Raw genomic sequence first — 16,619 nt, forward strand, 5'->3', positions numbered from 1 at the left:
TGGGAAGGTTTTTTATGCATTTTGTTTGCTCTATACTGTGGAAGTAGGGTTGCAAAAATCCCGGTAACTTTCCCCAAATTCCCAGATTTTCCAGGAATCCCAGTTGGAAGATTCCCAGATTCAGGAGGGAATAAGCAGGAAATCCGGAATCCTCCAATGAGGATTTCTGGAAAACCTGGGAATTTGGGGAAAGTTACCAGATTTCTACAAATTTGTAATCCTTAATGCATGTTTCCTATACACCTGCTGCTGGCTTCAAATTATTGTCTACCAGAAGATCCAATTACCATAGCTACCATACCACATAAAGAAACGTAGAAGAATTTCCTTACATACAAAGCACTGTCTGCCAACCATCATAAAACACCTGAACATATGCAATCATGTGGGTTTTGCCTTGTGAGCTCATAACGAAATGGGTTGTACTGTACCATGAAATACGATGGCTTATCTACACCTACAGTGCCTTGCAAATTTATTCATCCCCCTTGGCGTTTTTCCTATTTTGTTGCATTACAACCTGTAATTTAAAAGGATTTCTATTTGGATTTCATGTAATGGACATACACAAAATAGTCCAAATTGGTGAAGTGAAAAAAAAAAAATACTTGTTTAAAAAAATTCTAAAAAATAAATAATGGAAAAGTGGTGTGTGCATATGTATTCACCCCCTTTGCTATGAAGCCCCTAAATAAAATCTGGTGCAACCAATTACCTTCAGAAGTCACATAATTAGTTAAATAAAGTCCACCTGTGTGCAACCTAAGTGTCACATGATCTCAGTATATATACACCTGTTCTGAAAGGCCCCAGAATCTGCAACACCATTAAGCAAGGGGCACCACCAAGCAAGCGGCACCATGAAGACCAAGGAGCTCTCCAAACAGGTAAGGGATAAAGTTGTGGAGAAGTACAGATCAGGGTTGGGTTATAAAAAAATATCAGAAACTTTGATCATCCCACGGAGCACCATTCAATCCATTATAAAAAATGGAAAGAATATGGCACTACAACAAACCTGCCAAGAGAGGGCCTCCCACCAAAACTCATGGACCAGGCAAGGAGGGCATTAATCAGAGGCAACAAAGAGACCAAAGATTACCCTGAAGGAGCTACAAAGCTCCACAGCGGAGATTGGAGTATCTGTCCATAGGATCACTTTAAGCCGTACACTCAACAAGAGCTGGCCTTTACGGAAGAGTGGCCAGAAAAAACCCATTGCTTAAGGAAAAAAATAAGCAAACACATGGAAGAAGGTACTCTGGTCAGATGAGACTAAATTTGAGCTTTTTGGCCATCAAGGAAAACGCTATGTCTGGCGCCAACCCAACACACCTCATCACCCCAAGAACATCATCCCCACAGTAAAACATGGTAGTGGCAGCATCATGCTGTGGGGATGTTATTCATCGGCAGGGACTGGGAAACTGGTCAGAATTGAAGGAATGATGGATGGTGCTAAATACAGGGAAATCCTTGAGGGAAACCTGTTTCATTCTTCCAGAGATTTGAGACTGGGACGGAGGTTCACCTGCCAGCAGGACAATGACCCTAAGCATACTGCTAAAGCAACACTCAAGTGGTTTAAAGGGCAACATTTAAATGTATTGGAATGGCCTAGTCAAAGCCCAGACCTCAATCCAATTGAGAACAGATTGCTGTACACCAGCGGAACCCATCCAACTTGAAGGAGCTGGAGCAGTTTTGCCTTGAAGAATGGGCAAAAATCCCAGTGGCTAGCTGTGCCAAGCTTATAGAGACATACCCCAAGAGACTTGCAGCTGTAATTGCTGCAAAAGGTGGCTCTACAAAGTATTGACTTTGGGGGGGGGGGGGGTGAATAGTTATGCACGCTCAAGTTTTCAGTTTTTTTGTCTTATTTCTTGTTTGTTTCACAATAAAACATATTTTGCATCTTCAAAGTGGTAGGCATATTGTGTAAATCAAATGATACAAACCCCGCAAAAAATCCATTTTAATTCCAGGTTGTAAGGCAACAAAATAGAAAAAATGCCAAGGGGGGTGAATAATTTCGCAAGCCATTGTAGACCTCCAATAAGAAAATGAGACACAAGATACCAGGGCATATGCTCAAATGAATACACAATCAACTTACAGGAAGTTACCATCCATTTAATCATGTACTTCATCTTATAACAAGACGTTCTTTATCACAAAAACAATCTACATTTCTATTTGTGTTCCTATTAACGAGGAATTCTAAAACGTGTATTTGTGTTCGTAACAAGACGTTGTCTATGTGGTTTTCCTACAGTGTATAGAAGACGTATGTGTATTCCAAAGGCTATAGAAGGTAGGTATCACAGTCATAGTAGCCTACCAACCTGAAGGCATAGAACACTGTAATACAAACAAACGGTAGGTTGAGTTGAGTACACAACCACCAAACATTTGACATGTTCACTTTCCAGCACCAGAAGGTAAGACACTTGAGCTGCGTTTACACAGGTAGCCCAATTCTGATCTTTTGCCCAATTATGGGCAAAAGATCTGATTGGTCGAAAGACGAATTAGTGGCAAAAGATCAGAATTGGGCTACCAGTGTAAACACAGCCATACAAACACTTTAAGGGTTAAGTAAGACACTAATCCCTTAAAGCGTCAATTCGCCGTTTTGTTTTTTGCTTAGCATATTCTCTTTCATATAAGTCAAATCACGTTTTCCACGACAACATTTCTCTAGATTCCCTACTACAGATACATTGAATACAAGAGGTTCATAGAGGCCGAATACTAATTACCAAATGTGCATATACTTGGAATTTCCATGCAAATCGCCCATTGACATCAATGCTTGATTTTTACACAAAAGTCTGAGATGGACACAGATTTCTAGTTAGAATTCAGCCCATAGTAAACATTCTTCTCATTAGACTTTGTTCACCACAGAAAAGCTACGGGGGGAAGGAGAGAGAGAGAGAGGGAGAGAAAGAGAGAGAGATCAATGAAAATACCAGTCAAACACTGACTTCCTTTGAAATTGCAAAGAAGAATGGGTTGAATCTTTGTCGCCTGTTACATCCTATGCCCTTACAGTGGAGTTTGTTCTCAAGCCAAGACACATTATGGTGGTTACATTGAACAATATCGCTGAGAATTGATTGTAATACCAAAAAAAACTATACACAGAAACAGAAACAGACACACAGACATTTTGATAGCTTACTTAAGTGTTTAGAATACTGCTTCCTGTTGTCTTTTAAGACTCAGGCCGATCAAAGGGAGAATCAGGGCCGTACTATTTCTGGGCTGAGGCGGGAGTGTCCATCTCTGGTCCTCTTACGTACTGGCTGCAGTTTGGGTCTCCCCTCACGGTGGGGGCTGATGGGATGGGCCGACCGGTGTGTGGGTTGACGCACCAGCACTCCCCCCTCTGGCCGTGCAGAGACATCTTACACTGAAACACAGAAAGAACATGTTAGTGTGTGTGTATGTATGTGTGTGTGTGTGTGCGTGTGTGTGTGCGTGTGTGCGTGGGCACCTATGTGGATGCTCCTGGGCCATGGAGTAAGAGTGAGTAGTTACCTGTTTGAGGTTATACTGCCCCCTCTTGTCACAGTTGGAGATGTGCAGGGTGTAGTCACCTGTTTGAGGTTATACTGCCCCCTCTTGTCACAGTTGGGGTTGTGCAGGGTTTAGTCACCTGTTTGAGGTTATACTGCCCCCTCTTGTCACAGTTGGGGATGTGCAGGGCGTACAGGTCTTCCAGTGGGCCTCGGTTATCTCTGAAGGGCATCTTAGATATCCTCTCCAGCACCTGGTCCAGCTCCTGCTGACACTGAGTCTACAGTAAACAACAGGCAACACCATTCACATGATTAATAGTCTGGGAAATCTCAGACCTTGGAGCAACAGGCAACACCATTCACATGATTAATAGTCTAGGAAACATCAGACCTTGGAGCAACAGGCAACACCATTCACATGATTAATAGGCTCCGAAATCTCAGACCTTGGAGCAACAGGCAACACCATTCACATGATTAATAGTCTAGGAAATCTCAGACCTTGGAGCAACAGGCAACACCATTCACATGATTAATAGGCTCCGAAATCTCAGACCTTGGAGCAACAGAAACACCGTTCACATGATTAATAGTCTAGGAAACCTCAGACCTTGGAGCAACAGGCAACACCATTCACATGATTAATAGTCTGACTATTACACTGGGGCCGAGCTCCCTGCCATCCAGGACCTTATACCAGGCGGTGTCTGAGGAAGGCCCTAAAAATTGTCAGACTCCAGCCACCCAAGTCATAGACTGTTCTCTCTGCTACCACATGGCAAGTAGTACCGATGCACCAAGTCTGGAATCAACAGGACCCTGAACAGCTTCTACCCCCAAGTCATAAGACTGCTAAATAATTAGTTAAACAGTTAACCAAATAGCTACCCAGACTACCTGCATTGACCTTTTTTGCACAAACTTTTTTAATAATAATAATATGCCATTTAGCAGACGCTTTTATCCAAAGCGACTTACAGTCATGCGTGCATACATTTTTTTTTTTTGTGTATGGGTGGTCCCGGGGATCGAACCCACTACCTTGGCGTTACAAGCGCCGTGCTCTACCAGCTGAGCTACAGAGGACCACATACACTGCTGCTACTGTTTACTATCTGTTACCTTATTTCTACCTATATGTACATATCTACCTCAATTCCGGGGAGGGTGCTCTTCAGACAGATAACTCTCAGAATAATTCACAAGTTTGGTTTGACTTGGCTTAAAATGCAGACGGCAATTGTGCTCGTGAAAAATAACATTGTAAACTTGTAACGCTAACGTTAGCTGTCATGGCACAAGCAAACAACTTATTTGCAAATACACTCATTGAAAATATCTAGCTAAGATACCAATTTTGAGTCCGGTGGTAGGCTAATGTTTGCGGCAGGACATGTACGGAAAGGCTCTGGACTGATTTCCTGCGCGAGTCCCATTTCCGCCTCCTGTCCAACCAACGCTGGTATTGTCAGCAGACGTGTGCGCTGGAACATCGGATACATTGTGGGAGGCAAACCGTCTGCCGAAGGAGACTACATGATTAATGACCCAGCAATGCCTACAGACCACTGGTTGATAAAATGAAGATAACATGCTCCAAAATGATCTCCAAAGGTTGGGAGCTGGATTCTCTGAGGAATAATAATCCATAGGAAATTAAATGAACAGCACTACCAAAAGATAAAATACTATTATTAATTCACATGAAAATGAATAATGTTTCTGAGAATAACTCAGAAAGGGTATAACTGAAAATAAATTATATTTTCATTACTAATACCATTTGTGGATTATTGCCAAAGCACCTGATTGTCACCAAGACTAGCTAATATCCAGGGCAAATGGTTCTATTTTAAACTTGGCATCCGTGAAATGCCAAAATCATTATCCTCAAGGAAAATCACTAAATGTGGGAAAATAAGTACTGGTAGCAGTTTATAATAACACCTTGTAATAAAAGCATTTATAATAGATTAGTAAATCGTTTATTCAGGTACTGCTGGAATGTCTACCAATGGCATGTCCATCATTTTGTGAGAAATTACACTGTCACTCAAAACATTTATAAAGCATTTATAAAGTATAAATAGCCCTTACTTTAAATGAGGCCACACAAAAATACTTAACTAATGATTAGTAAATGGTTTATAAGGACCGATATTAAACGTCTTACCAACGATCTTATTAATTATTATGACATAGTTATTCATAAATGTGTGAATACCTGTCTTAATAACATTTACAAATGTGGGAGTAATGATGAATAAATTATTTACTAATCCATTATAAATGCTTTATTACAAGGTGTTATTATAAAGTGCTACCAAAGTATTTTCCTAGGTCAGTCAACAACGGGACACCAGGCTCGACTTCAAGGAAACAATACCGCATTTTCAACAGTAGGGTCTTGAACTGTCATGTGAAACATTTACATCTTCCCATGGTCACGTTCAATAAGCCTCAAATGAGGGCAAACATTGTCAAACGAAGGTGCTATCTTGTCCAATAGAAATGCTTATCTACATTTTCCGCTTGAAAACGCTGGCCTTGGCCTTAATTGTCCAAATTGGCAGTAAGACATTGTTAGTTGCTTGACACCATCAGGTACGCTCCAGAAGATGGCAGCAGTGCACTAGGTTATGTTAAGACTGACTCTCACCTTCCTAAAGGGACATGGCCACTGCCAATCATGATCCCAGGTTCACTAACTGTTTACTAAGAGAGGTGACCCACCAATGGTCACGGTTTACTAAGGCTGCATCCCAAATGGCACCCTATTCCCTATATAATGCACAACTTTTAATCAGGGCCCATATAAAGGGAATAGGGGTGTGGCCTAACTGTTTACTACTAGGTGTTTACTAACCTGCTTGGCGCGGGGTGTTTTGGGATCCTCCGCCTTGTTACTCTTCATCTTGGTCTTCATCTCCTGTCGGTGCTGACGCATGGCACTCTCCTTGGGCCCCAGCCACGGGCTGTCCTTAGTGGCCTTCCTCACCGGGGGGATCTCCGTCAGGCCCGTGTCCAGGAGGTCGACCACCTCCCCTGAGGGACAAACACGCACGCACACACAGACGCATGCACAGATTCACACACATGCACATACACACACACACACATACACAAACACAGTCAAAACAGCTCTATGGAAACCAGATGCACTAAAGTAATTGATCGCTCATTACGACACTGTCATAACATTGTCGTTATATTGTCATTACATCACAGAAACGCTCAACCCATTTTAATGATTAAGTATACTGCACATTCCTCCATGAAATGAGAAATGGTAGGGCCAGCAGCTTGGCTTTCGTACAGTTGGCAATGGCATACATGGTGAATTCTTCAGCGGAAATAGATAGATACATCTTTAAAGGTGTAATATTTTAGTTATTATTTTGGACCTTTCCTTTAAAAAAATAAATAATAATAATAATAATAATCCTTTCAAACTTCCATAAACGCCAAAATATTGTGAAATATTGTTACTTATAATTTTTGGGATTGTTTTTTCCATTTTAACTTCCAAGAATGATAACCAATAGTGAACACATGCTTCTGTCTGTGTACACTGCAGATTTAGTTAACTATGGGGCACCTTCACCCGTTATGACGAGTGTCCTCCTCACCTCCAAAGTCACGGCATGTCATGAAAGGGCTCTAGCTCACTTTCCTGTTCGACTGCTTAGAACGAAAGTTCGAACAGCAACAACCCAGAACTGACACACCACACTATCTGGGGAAGGGAGGGAGAAGTCCTCAGCAGTTTGACCAGATAACGCGTGGTTAAACATCAACCTCTGAAAGCCACTTTCCACACAGATATGAGAACAAACAATGCAGGGGACCTGGCTCTGCGAGTCCACTAGCTGTCCATGCTATTCTTGACAACAGACAGAGTGGAGGCTGAGGGCCCACTAGCAGCTCTCCCAGGGCTCTGGGACCATCAAAATGGTCAGAATAACAGAAACAGCAGGGGCGGAGGAAACAGTTGGCTGGACTTTGCTTTGAGGAAATCTTAGATTAATAACATTTCAGAGTAATGTATTGTTTACACTCTCTCTGTCCTGTCAGGCTATCCAGTGACATACCACTCACTATTAACGACAGAGGAGGGATAGGTTATAAGATAGAAATAAGATATAACAGGGTTGGCCGGCCCTTAAGTGAAGTGTATTCTACACTAAGGAAGGAGCAAGAGGGGTCCCTCTGACGTTTACAATCCAGTAGACATAGAATATGATGACAAAAGACTGAACGGAGAAGGAGAGGGGGAAAGGCAACTATCAGATCTAAACATCTAACTTCAGCTCTCCTCATGAAACTATCAGATCTAAACATCTAACTTCAGCTCTCCTCATGAAACTATCAGATCTAGACATATAACTTCAGCTCTCCTCATGAAACTCAGATCTAAACATCTAACTTCAGCTCTCCTCATGAAACTATCAGATCTAGACATCTAACTTCAGCTCTCCTCATGAAACTCAGATCTAGACATATAACTTCAGCTCTCCTCATGAAACTATCAGATCTAGACATCTAACTTCAGCTCTCCTCATGAAACTATCAGATCTAGACATATAACTTCAGCTCTCCTCATGAAACTCAGATCTAAACATCTAACTTCAGCTCTCCTCATGAAACTATCAGATCTAAACATATAACTTCAGCTCTCCTCATGAAACTATCAGATCTAGACATCTAACTTCAGCTCTCCTCATGAAACTATCAGATCTAGACATATAACTTCAGCTCTCCTCATGAAACTATCAGATCTAGACATATAACTTCAGCTCTCCTCATGAAACTATCAGATCTAGACATATAACTTCAGCTCTCCTCATGAAACTATCAGATCTAAACATCTAACTTCAGCTCTCCTCATGAAACTATCAGATCTAAACATCTAACTTCAGCTCTCCTCATGAAACTATCAGATCTAGACATCTAACTTCAGCTCTCCTCATGAAACTATCAGATCTAAACATCTAACTTCAGCTCTCCTCATGAAACTATCAGATCTAAACATCTAACTTCAGTTCTCCTCATGAAACTATCAGATCTAAACATCTAACTTCAGCTCTCCTCATGAAACTACCAGATCTAGACATCTAACTTCAGCTCTCCTCATGAAACTCAGATCTAAACATCTAACTTCAGCTCTCCTCATGAAACTCAGATCTAAACATCTAACTTCAGCTCTCCTCATGAAACTATCAGATCTAAACATCTAACTTCAGCTCTCCTCATGAAACTCAGATCTAAACATCTAACTTCAGCTCTCCTCATGAAACTATCAGATCTAGACATCTAACTTCAGCTCTCCTCATGAAACTATCAGATCTAAACATCTAACTTCAGCTCTCCTCATGAAACTCAGATCTAAACATCTAACTTCAGCTCTCCTCATGAAACTATCAGATCTAAACATCTAACTTCAGCTCTCCTCATGAAACTATCAGATCTAAACATCTAACTTCAGCTCTCCTCATGAAACTATCAGATCTAAACATCTAACTTCAGCTCTCCTCATGAAACTATCAGATCTAAACATCTAACTTCAGCTCTCCTCATGAAACTCAGATCTAAACATCTAACTTCAGCTCTCCTCATGAAACTATCAGATCTAAACATCTAACTTCAGCTCTCCTCATGAAACTCAGATCTAAACATCTAACTTCAGCTCTCCTCATGAAACTATCAGATCTAGACATCTAACTTCAGCTCTCCTCATGAAACTATCAGATCTAGACATATAACTTCAGCTCTCCTCATGAAACTATCAGATCTAAACATCTAACTTCAGCTCTCCTCATGAAACTATCAGATCTAGACATCTAACTTCAGCTCTCCTCATGAAACTATCAGATCTAAACATCTAACTTCAGCTCTCCTCATGAAACTATCAGATCTAGACATATAACTTCAGCTCTCCTCATGAAACTATCAGATCTAGACATCTAACTTCAGCTCTCCTCATGAAACTATCAGATCTAAACATCTAACTTCAGCTCTCCTCATGAAACTCAGATCTAAACATCTAACTTCAGCTCTCCTCATGAAACTATCAGATCTAGACATCTAACTTCAGCTCTCCTCATGAAACTATCAGATCTAAACATCTAACTTCAGCTCTCCTCATGAAACTATCTGATCTAAACATCTAACTTCAGCTCTCCTCATGAAAAGGTATTGTGCTCTCAGTTTCCTTTGAAGACAGAGTTGCAGAACAGAGGGCAGAAGTCAACTGGAATCAGGTGTGAGACACACACACACACACTTATACACACTTACATACTCAAACACACACACACACAGACAGACAGGCACACACACTGTTTTGTTTTCATCTATTAGATAATCCCCACTGTCTCCAACTGTAATATACTGATTCCAGCTTCATGGAAGAAACCTGAGAAGGTCTGAGTCTATTAAAACACACAGACACACACACACACACACAGAGAGAGACACACACACACAGACACACACGGACAGGGTCAGGACCCCACTCTAAGAGGGCCCCGTTCCTCCAGTACACTCTGTTCCACCGATCCACAGAGGTGGACCTGGGCTTTGCAACGTCAACAGAGCTGCAGCCCCATTGTTGTTTTTTTTGTCCGGTCCACTGCTTGAATTAATACAGCAGACAAAAGGGACGAGTGGCTTCTTTGCTTTTTTAATAGCTGATGCTTGTCAAATTCCCAGAACAGCACAAAGGAGAGAAGGTTCATGTCTGACAGTCTAGACTCCAGTCAACTGATCAGATGGCCCATGGATGGAGAATGGGAGACTGGATAGGTCCAACCAACACACATTTATGGTTAAATTCATCCCTTTAACTGTCCCTTTAATCTCAATGTGACCTCTTGTGTAATAAATGAATATTACCTCAATCTAGGGCCAGTATAGTGTCAACGATACTGTATTTTACTGTGTTTATGTGTATACATAACGTATCTCCTTCACAATTGATTGTACAGTAAAGCACTTTGGGGAGCTGTAGTTAAAAAGAGCCAGCTTCATAACTGCTTCCCATTATCCTTTACAAGGCCTGCTAGGACTCTCCTCCTAGAATCACACAGTCAGCACAGAGCAAGTGTGTTTACCTCACAGCCAGGCTATCTGGCCTGAGAGGCTCCTCCACAGTGTGGAGCTAGCTGGGGCTGGGCAGGTCCTGACAAGTAGACACTGACTGCACCCAGCCAGGCATCTATCCACCACTGAACTGACTGACTGCAGGCTAAACCTGGCACTCTGGATATGTCCCAAACGACACTGTATCCCCTACATATCCCTATATGACTCTGGCCAAAAGTAGTGCACTATATAGGGAAAAGGGAATATTTTGCCATTTGGTACACACCTGGCTCTGGAGGACAGAGAGACAGGGAGACGGAGGCAAGCCGGAGCCCATCAAACCTGCAGAGCAGCACGGACAATTACAGCACACACATACAGAGAATAGAGAGAGAGAGGAGAGATGGTGCCCATCTTTCCCATTCATTTGGGATTGAGGCATGTAGAGGTGGCCTTGACATTAGACCACATTTGAGGTCTGAAAAGACCCGATTAACTTTGATTTTGGAGTCATCTGAGAAGAGTGAAGATGTTCCATAGCTCCTATTTTAACAGAGATGATAGGACACCAGACTAGGGTTGCAAAATTCCTTTAACGTTCAATACTTTCTCTGTCTTTCCTGAAATCCCGGTTGGAGGACCCCAGAATCAGGGGGGAATAAGCAGGAAATCCGGAATCCTCCAACCAGGATTTCTGGAAAACCAGGGAATTTATTGAAAGTTAAAGGAATTTTGCAACCCTACACCAGACATGTGATCCAAGTCATGGCACCAACGTAACAAGTCAACTGGCCTTGATACACAGACCACCACCATACAAGGATCAATTCCTAAGACAGTAGCTCTGCCTGCAGCCATCGGGCTAGCCATGAACAACAGATCTTGGGTGATTGCAGCAGCCAAATGCATAGGCCTCAGTCTGTACACACATACGCAACACTCAAATCCCCTTCAACTCCATTATCTTCCGTGAAGAAACATCAAACCATCTGGCGAAGCCAGCCCTATCCCCTGCAAAGCCCTTTCACAGGTCCCCTTCCACCCCACTCAGCTCAGTAACATTTCAGACATAGTTTGTGTTTTCTCCAAGCACCGAAGCCCAGGGAGAGAGAGGGAGGGGGGGAGGGAGGGAAGAGGGAGCCAGCAAGAGAGAGAGAGAGAAAGAAAGAAAGAAAGAAAGAAAGAAAGAAAGAAAGAAAGAAAGAAAGAAAGAAAGAAAGAAAGAAAGAAAGAAAGAAAGAAAGAAAGAGAGAGAGAAAGAAAGAGAGAAAGAAAGGAAGAAAGAAAGAAAGAGAGAGAGAGAGAAGAGTGAGAGAGAAAGGGAGAGAGAGAAAGAGAAAGGGAGAAGTTTATTCTGGAAAGCGTCTGAGGCACGCTGAGATTCTTAGCATGGCTTTGGGTGAAGTTGCAGCCCCAGGGGTGGAAGGCAGCGATGCCTGTGTTTTAGAGAAGCAGTGGGGATTATCTGGGGCTATTTCGGGCCCGCGGGCACCGTCTAGAGGGCTGGGCACCCCGGCAGTGGACCCAGGCAGGTACAGATGAATGCCCCTCGTTAGGGAGCCGTGTTATTTCACCGCCCAGATGCAGCCAGATGGTCAGGATCTGTTTTCCTTGTAAAGCTTTGAGAGTTTTTTTGGGAGTCTTTTGTTGGGTTGGGGGTTGGGTAACCCTCTCTTTGTTGGATAAGTGGCAGCCCAACGATGTGACCCTGCTGGCAGGATGAGTGATGAACCTCGGTCGTGTCTCAAATGGCACCCTATTCCCTTAATTTTAGCAGGGGCTCTTTTGCAAGGGAGTGCACTACTTTTGACCAGGGACCATTATAGTGTACCATTTGGGAAGCAACCCTTCTCTTAAATCTTTTTTAGCATTAGCATGATGTATTATTGACTATGACGTGTCTTTACATACTAATATTATATAATATGATATACACCCCTTCTGCCTTTTGTGGAATCAATCTCACACCAACATCTCTATTTACATAATTCTCTGACGTGTCACAGTAAATGGACTGTAGTTGTACCACTTGATATTGTCAATGAGGGGGTTACTGTCTAGCTGTAGGCTGGTATTAAGGGCTGATAAAGATGCCCATCCACCACAGGGTTCAGATAATGAGGAGACACGGGTGCACCACAGACATTTTGGAGGGTTTTCTTATCAAGTCTTCCATTGATGAAAGGCTACATGCTAGTCATCCATCAAGGCCTGTATAGCATGAGATGAGTAGCATGAAGGAATGCATATAGGGTGCTCTACTTTTCCCAGTGCAATTACAATCTTGGAGAATGCAGACCAATTTTTCCTTGGTTATAACGTGTGTTCACATAATAATAGTAAGAAGTAAGCTTTATGCGATAACTCATTACATTTTGTACGTATTATGAGTGTTCCGCCGGACGAGAAAGACAGGTAAGTTAAGTGATTATTATTTTGATACATGAGCGGATGTGACTGCTAACCAATGCATTTTAGTTTGACTTATAAACTGATCCTATAAACTCCCTACAAACCCTTTATTAAACAAGCCCTTTGTAAACTATACCTTCATTAGTGTTACTGCTATTAATTATCCTAAGGTTTACTCTGTTTCAACAAACAGGATATGTGATGTAGCTAGGCTACCATGGTCTGAGTTGTCTCATCTGGTTGTTATAGATAGTGGTTTAGCACGTCGGCCTATTTAGACAATGACAATGTGTAGGAAACGTGTGTAACCAGGGCTGCTTTTTGCATAATCTGTGTATATCACTCCGTATACTGGGATGTTTAAAAGGGGGTATACCTGCAAGAAAGTGGTTAATAAGGGACTGTTTGAAAGGGGGTCATGTAAACATTGCCTCCTTTTTCTTTATTTTTTAAGGTAATATACCGGGAATTCTGTCTGAAGTACATAATAGTACTGTGTAATCTAGGTGTACATAATAGTCCCATGTAATCCAGGTGTACATAATAGTACTGTGTAACCCAGGTGTACATAATAGTACTGTGTAACCCAGGTGTACATAACAATACTGTGTAACCCATGTGTACATAATAGTACCATGTAATTCAGGTGTACATAATAGTACTGTGTAACCCAGGTGTACATAATAGTAATGTGTAACCCAGGTGTACATAACAATACTGTGTAACCCAGATGTACATAATAGTACTGTGTAACCCATGTGTACATAATAGTACTGTGTAACCCATGTGTACATAATAGTACTGTGTAACCCCGGTGTACATATTAGTACTGTGTAACCCCATGTGTATATAATAGTACTGTGTAACCCATGTGTACATAATAGTACTGTGTAACCCAGGTGTACATAACAGTACTTTGTAACCCAGGTGTACATAACAGTACTGTGTAACCCAGGTGTACATAATAGTACTGTGTAACCCATGTGTACATAATAGTACTGTGTAACTCAGGTTTACATAATAGTACTGTGTAACCCAGGTGTACATAATAGTACCATGTAATCCAGGTGTACATAATAGTCATGTGTAACCCAGGTGTACATAATAGTACTGTGTAACCCATCCCTTAAATGCCAGGCTGTGGATACATAGAAACAGTCAGAGTAGATGAGAAACAGTTTGAGCAGAGAAATATAGGACGTCGTCATGGCAATTCACTGTACTGTAGGATAGGACTGTGGAATCTGGCTGTAGCAAAGCATACTGCAAGTAGCTATTTCAGGAAGAGTTCCACCATACAAATAGTATTAGAACACTATTTAAGAGTTCCACTACCTCCTAATTCCCAACTTATCTCTGGCTACATGTGCATGTGTAGGCTACTCCACGTGCATTTATAGTCCTACTGTCTGTGTTGTCCTGGCCCTAATCCATTTGATCTTTTCAGGAATCACAGGTTCTCCTTTATAATCGAATCAAACGTTACATTTGGCAGATGGGGACATTGACATTAGGTTTAGTAGAAATCACACCATACTGAACAAGCTTCAACACACACTCCATGACTAGTTTACAGTGGTTGGGGTCAAAGGACAAAGTCCAAATTGCCAATCAATGTGGCATTATTTTACTTCTCTCTCCTCTCTCATTTTATCCAATTAAAGAGGAATGTTTTGGGATTTCTGTGTAAAATACACGTTCTGAATATTATTTCTGGGTATAAGCAAGCATACAGTATGTCTTACAGTATACGCTTGCCTATACAGTGTAAGATATGTTATACAGGAATAATATTGTTAGGTAAGGGAGCCTATTGTATTCCAGCAAGGGCCCAATAAGTCAACACATGGAGATCAATAAGTCAAACTAGTCCAGTGTATTTCTGGTTGTTTCTGTTGGATGATACTACCTGCAAACGTTTCTTTCATTTGTGATTAGGACATATAGCCCAAAGCCAAATATAGGCTTATAGCATATTTGCAGTTCAATTCGGTACATATTAAAGGCAAAAGTACCTTGTAAAAATTGTGTTATAAAAGTGTTACAACTGTGTAATAACAAATAATTCCAATAAATAGGGGTTTTAGAGCAGGGTTAACTTACAGTTTCTATGTTTCTATGAGCAAATGGACGCAACAATCATTAGCTTAGACTGCTGCGAATTAAATAAATCACAATACGGTACATGCTAAGGGCTATAAGCCATCCCAATGACAGTGTAATTATTAATTTACGACTACTAATGAGCATACTTCCCAAACATCCTCTGTTCCATTATATCATTGTAAGTATGTCAGGCTTGTTGAAACTGACCGCTAAGTTGCTCCCGGTGCTCCTGGCTCCCCGTGGGCTCGGTGACCACTTTGTGTCCGCACAGCCCCAGCCCCTGGACCAGCTGCTCGAGAGGCAGATCGGAGTCCGGCTTCGGGTAACAGCGGAGCCCGCTGGAGCATCTCGGGGTGTACACGCCGCATAACTCACCCTCTTGCCGGGCGCAAACGGGGCAGCAACCGCAGCCCGGTTCGCGCACTATCTCCGCACAGGTCTCGGTGAGCTTCGGGCACGCAGCCTGACGTTCGGCGGTGCAACTCGGGCAACGGAAGACCATCTCCGCGAGTGAAGCGCCCACGAAAGCCACCGAAAGCAGCAGCAAGCTGCAGCTTAAATACGATATCATTCTCGGCATGGAACTTCTTGTCATTTAGTGGAGCGATGGAACGCAACTCCAGGTAAAATAACTGCGCATGCTAACAGGTGAAGCCAGCTGCTGGGTTGATTTCTGCAGGGTCCTACCAACGGCAGGATTTACTGACAGCTCGTCAGACCAGTGGTGCGTATGGCAGAGCAGCAGGCAAGCCCAAAAGGCAATTTTGTGCTATGACCAAATATTGTATAGCATCTCAAGTTTTCATGCACAAGTATACCTAAGACCAGTCCAAATGACTTGTTATTTTGTAATCAACTTACATTATGGGACACAGCCAGGTGTCTCTGGCCAACTGTTGATGTTGATGAGGCCTGTATATAGATAGATCTGATGATTTATTACAACAAGCAGAAATAACTGTCAGACAAACCCAAACACACATAGGCTACACTGAAGCAATACCCTATAAACGTTATTTTTACAATTATTCTGAGCAATGGAAACTATGAAATGTAAGTTCTAAATACTATCCTCATTATAGGCTATGTAGCCTATTTCTAATACTACTATTGTTGCAAATGTGAAAAAAAGACACTGTACATGCTAGAATAGGGAAAGGCAAGGATACAGTGTTTTATGTGGTAGTATCATGCAACTCAATGGAGGAAAACGAGGCATCATTCCCTTGGCTGGGCCTGAGACTGAGAGAGGCAATATTACATACTCTAGCATGTTTATTTTTATCAGCATGCACCCTCTCCCTGAAAATAAATAAATAAACAAACATAAACAAAAAGTGTTCCTTTCATGGAACTCTGCAACGTTCCTGCCATGTCCATTGACACTTAATGAAAGACCTGCCCCGAGGCTGCATGCCGTACCCTACCTGGTGGGCACTGTGTATGTTGCCTATTGATCAGCTGGAGCCAGGCGCTGAGGTGTTGTGCTTA

The 16,619-nt window shown here is 42.1% G+C and overlaps 1 protein-coding gene across 3 annotated transcripts; it reads right to left on the reverse strand.

Moving 5' to 3' along the window:
• Positions 1–2,117: 2,117 nt before the first annotated feature.
• LOC311109864 (insulin-like growth factor-binding protein 2-A) lies at positions 2,118–15,786 on the reverse strand. 3 transcript variants are annotated; one of them, XR_014610648.1, is made up of 5 exons: positions 15,336–15,785; positions 6,394–6,572; positions 3,665–3,805; positions 3,188–3,418; positions 2,118–2,915 (listed from the first exon to the last, which is right to left on the reverse strand). XR_014610648.1 is itself a non-coding variant. In XM_084152878.1 (4 exons), exons 1-4 carry the CDS (start codon positions 15,721–15,723, stop codon positions 3,260–3,262), a joined length of 867 nt encoding a protein of 288 aa, XP_084009004.1. In that variant the 5' UTR covers positions 15,724–15,785; the 3' UTR covers positions 2,118–3,259. The 3 variants fall into 3 exon arrangements, 1 of the variants encoding a protein (XP_084009004.1); XR_014610647.1 differs by having other exon boundaries at positions 2,118–3,418; positions 3,547–3,805; positions 15,336–15,786; XM_084152878.1 differs by having other exon boundaries at positions 2,118–3,418.
• Positions 15,787–16,619: the final 833 nt, after the last annotated feature.

This window comes from Coregonus lavaretus (genome assembly GCF_964263955.1).
Source record: "Coregonus lavaretus genome assembly, chromosome: 35".
Taxonomy (NCBI): domain Eukaryota; kingdom Metazoa; phylum Chordata; class Actinopteri; order Salmoniformes; family Salmonidae; genus Coregonus; species Coregonus lavaretus.

Coding starts and splice junctions, on each gene's coding strand:
- LOC311109864 (XM_084152878.1), bottom strand. CDS start 15,723: ATGACAAGAAGTTCCATGCCGAGAATGATATCGTATTTAAGCTGCAGC. Junction 3,806..6,393: donor AAACACCCCGCGCCAAGCAG/GTTAGTAAACAC, acceptor TGTTTACTGTAG/ACTCAGTGTCAGCAGGAGCT. Junction 3,419..3,664: donor GGCAGTATAACCTCAAACAG/GTGACTAAACCC, acceptor TCTGTGTTTCAG/TGTAAGATGTCTCTGCACGG.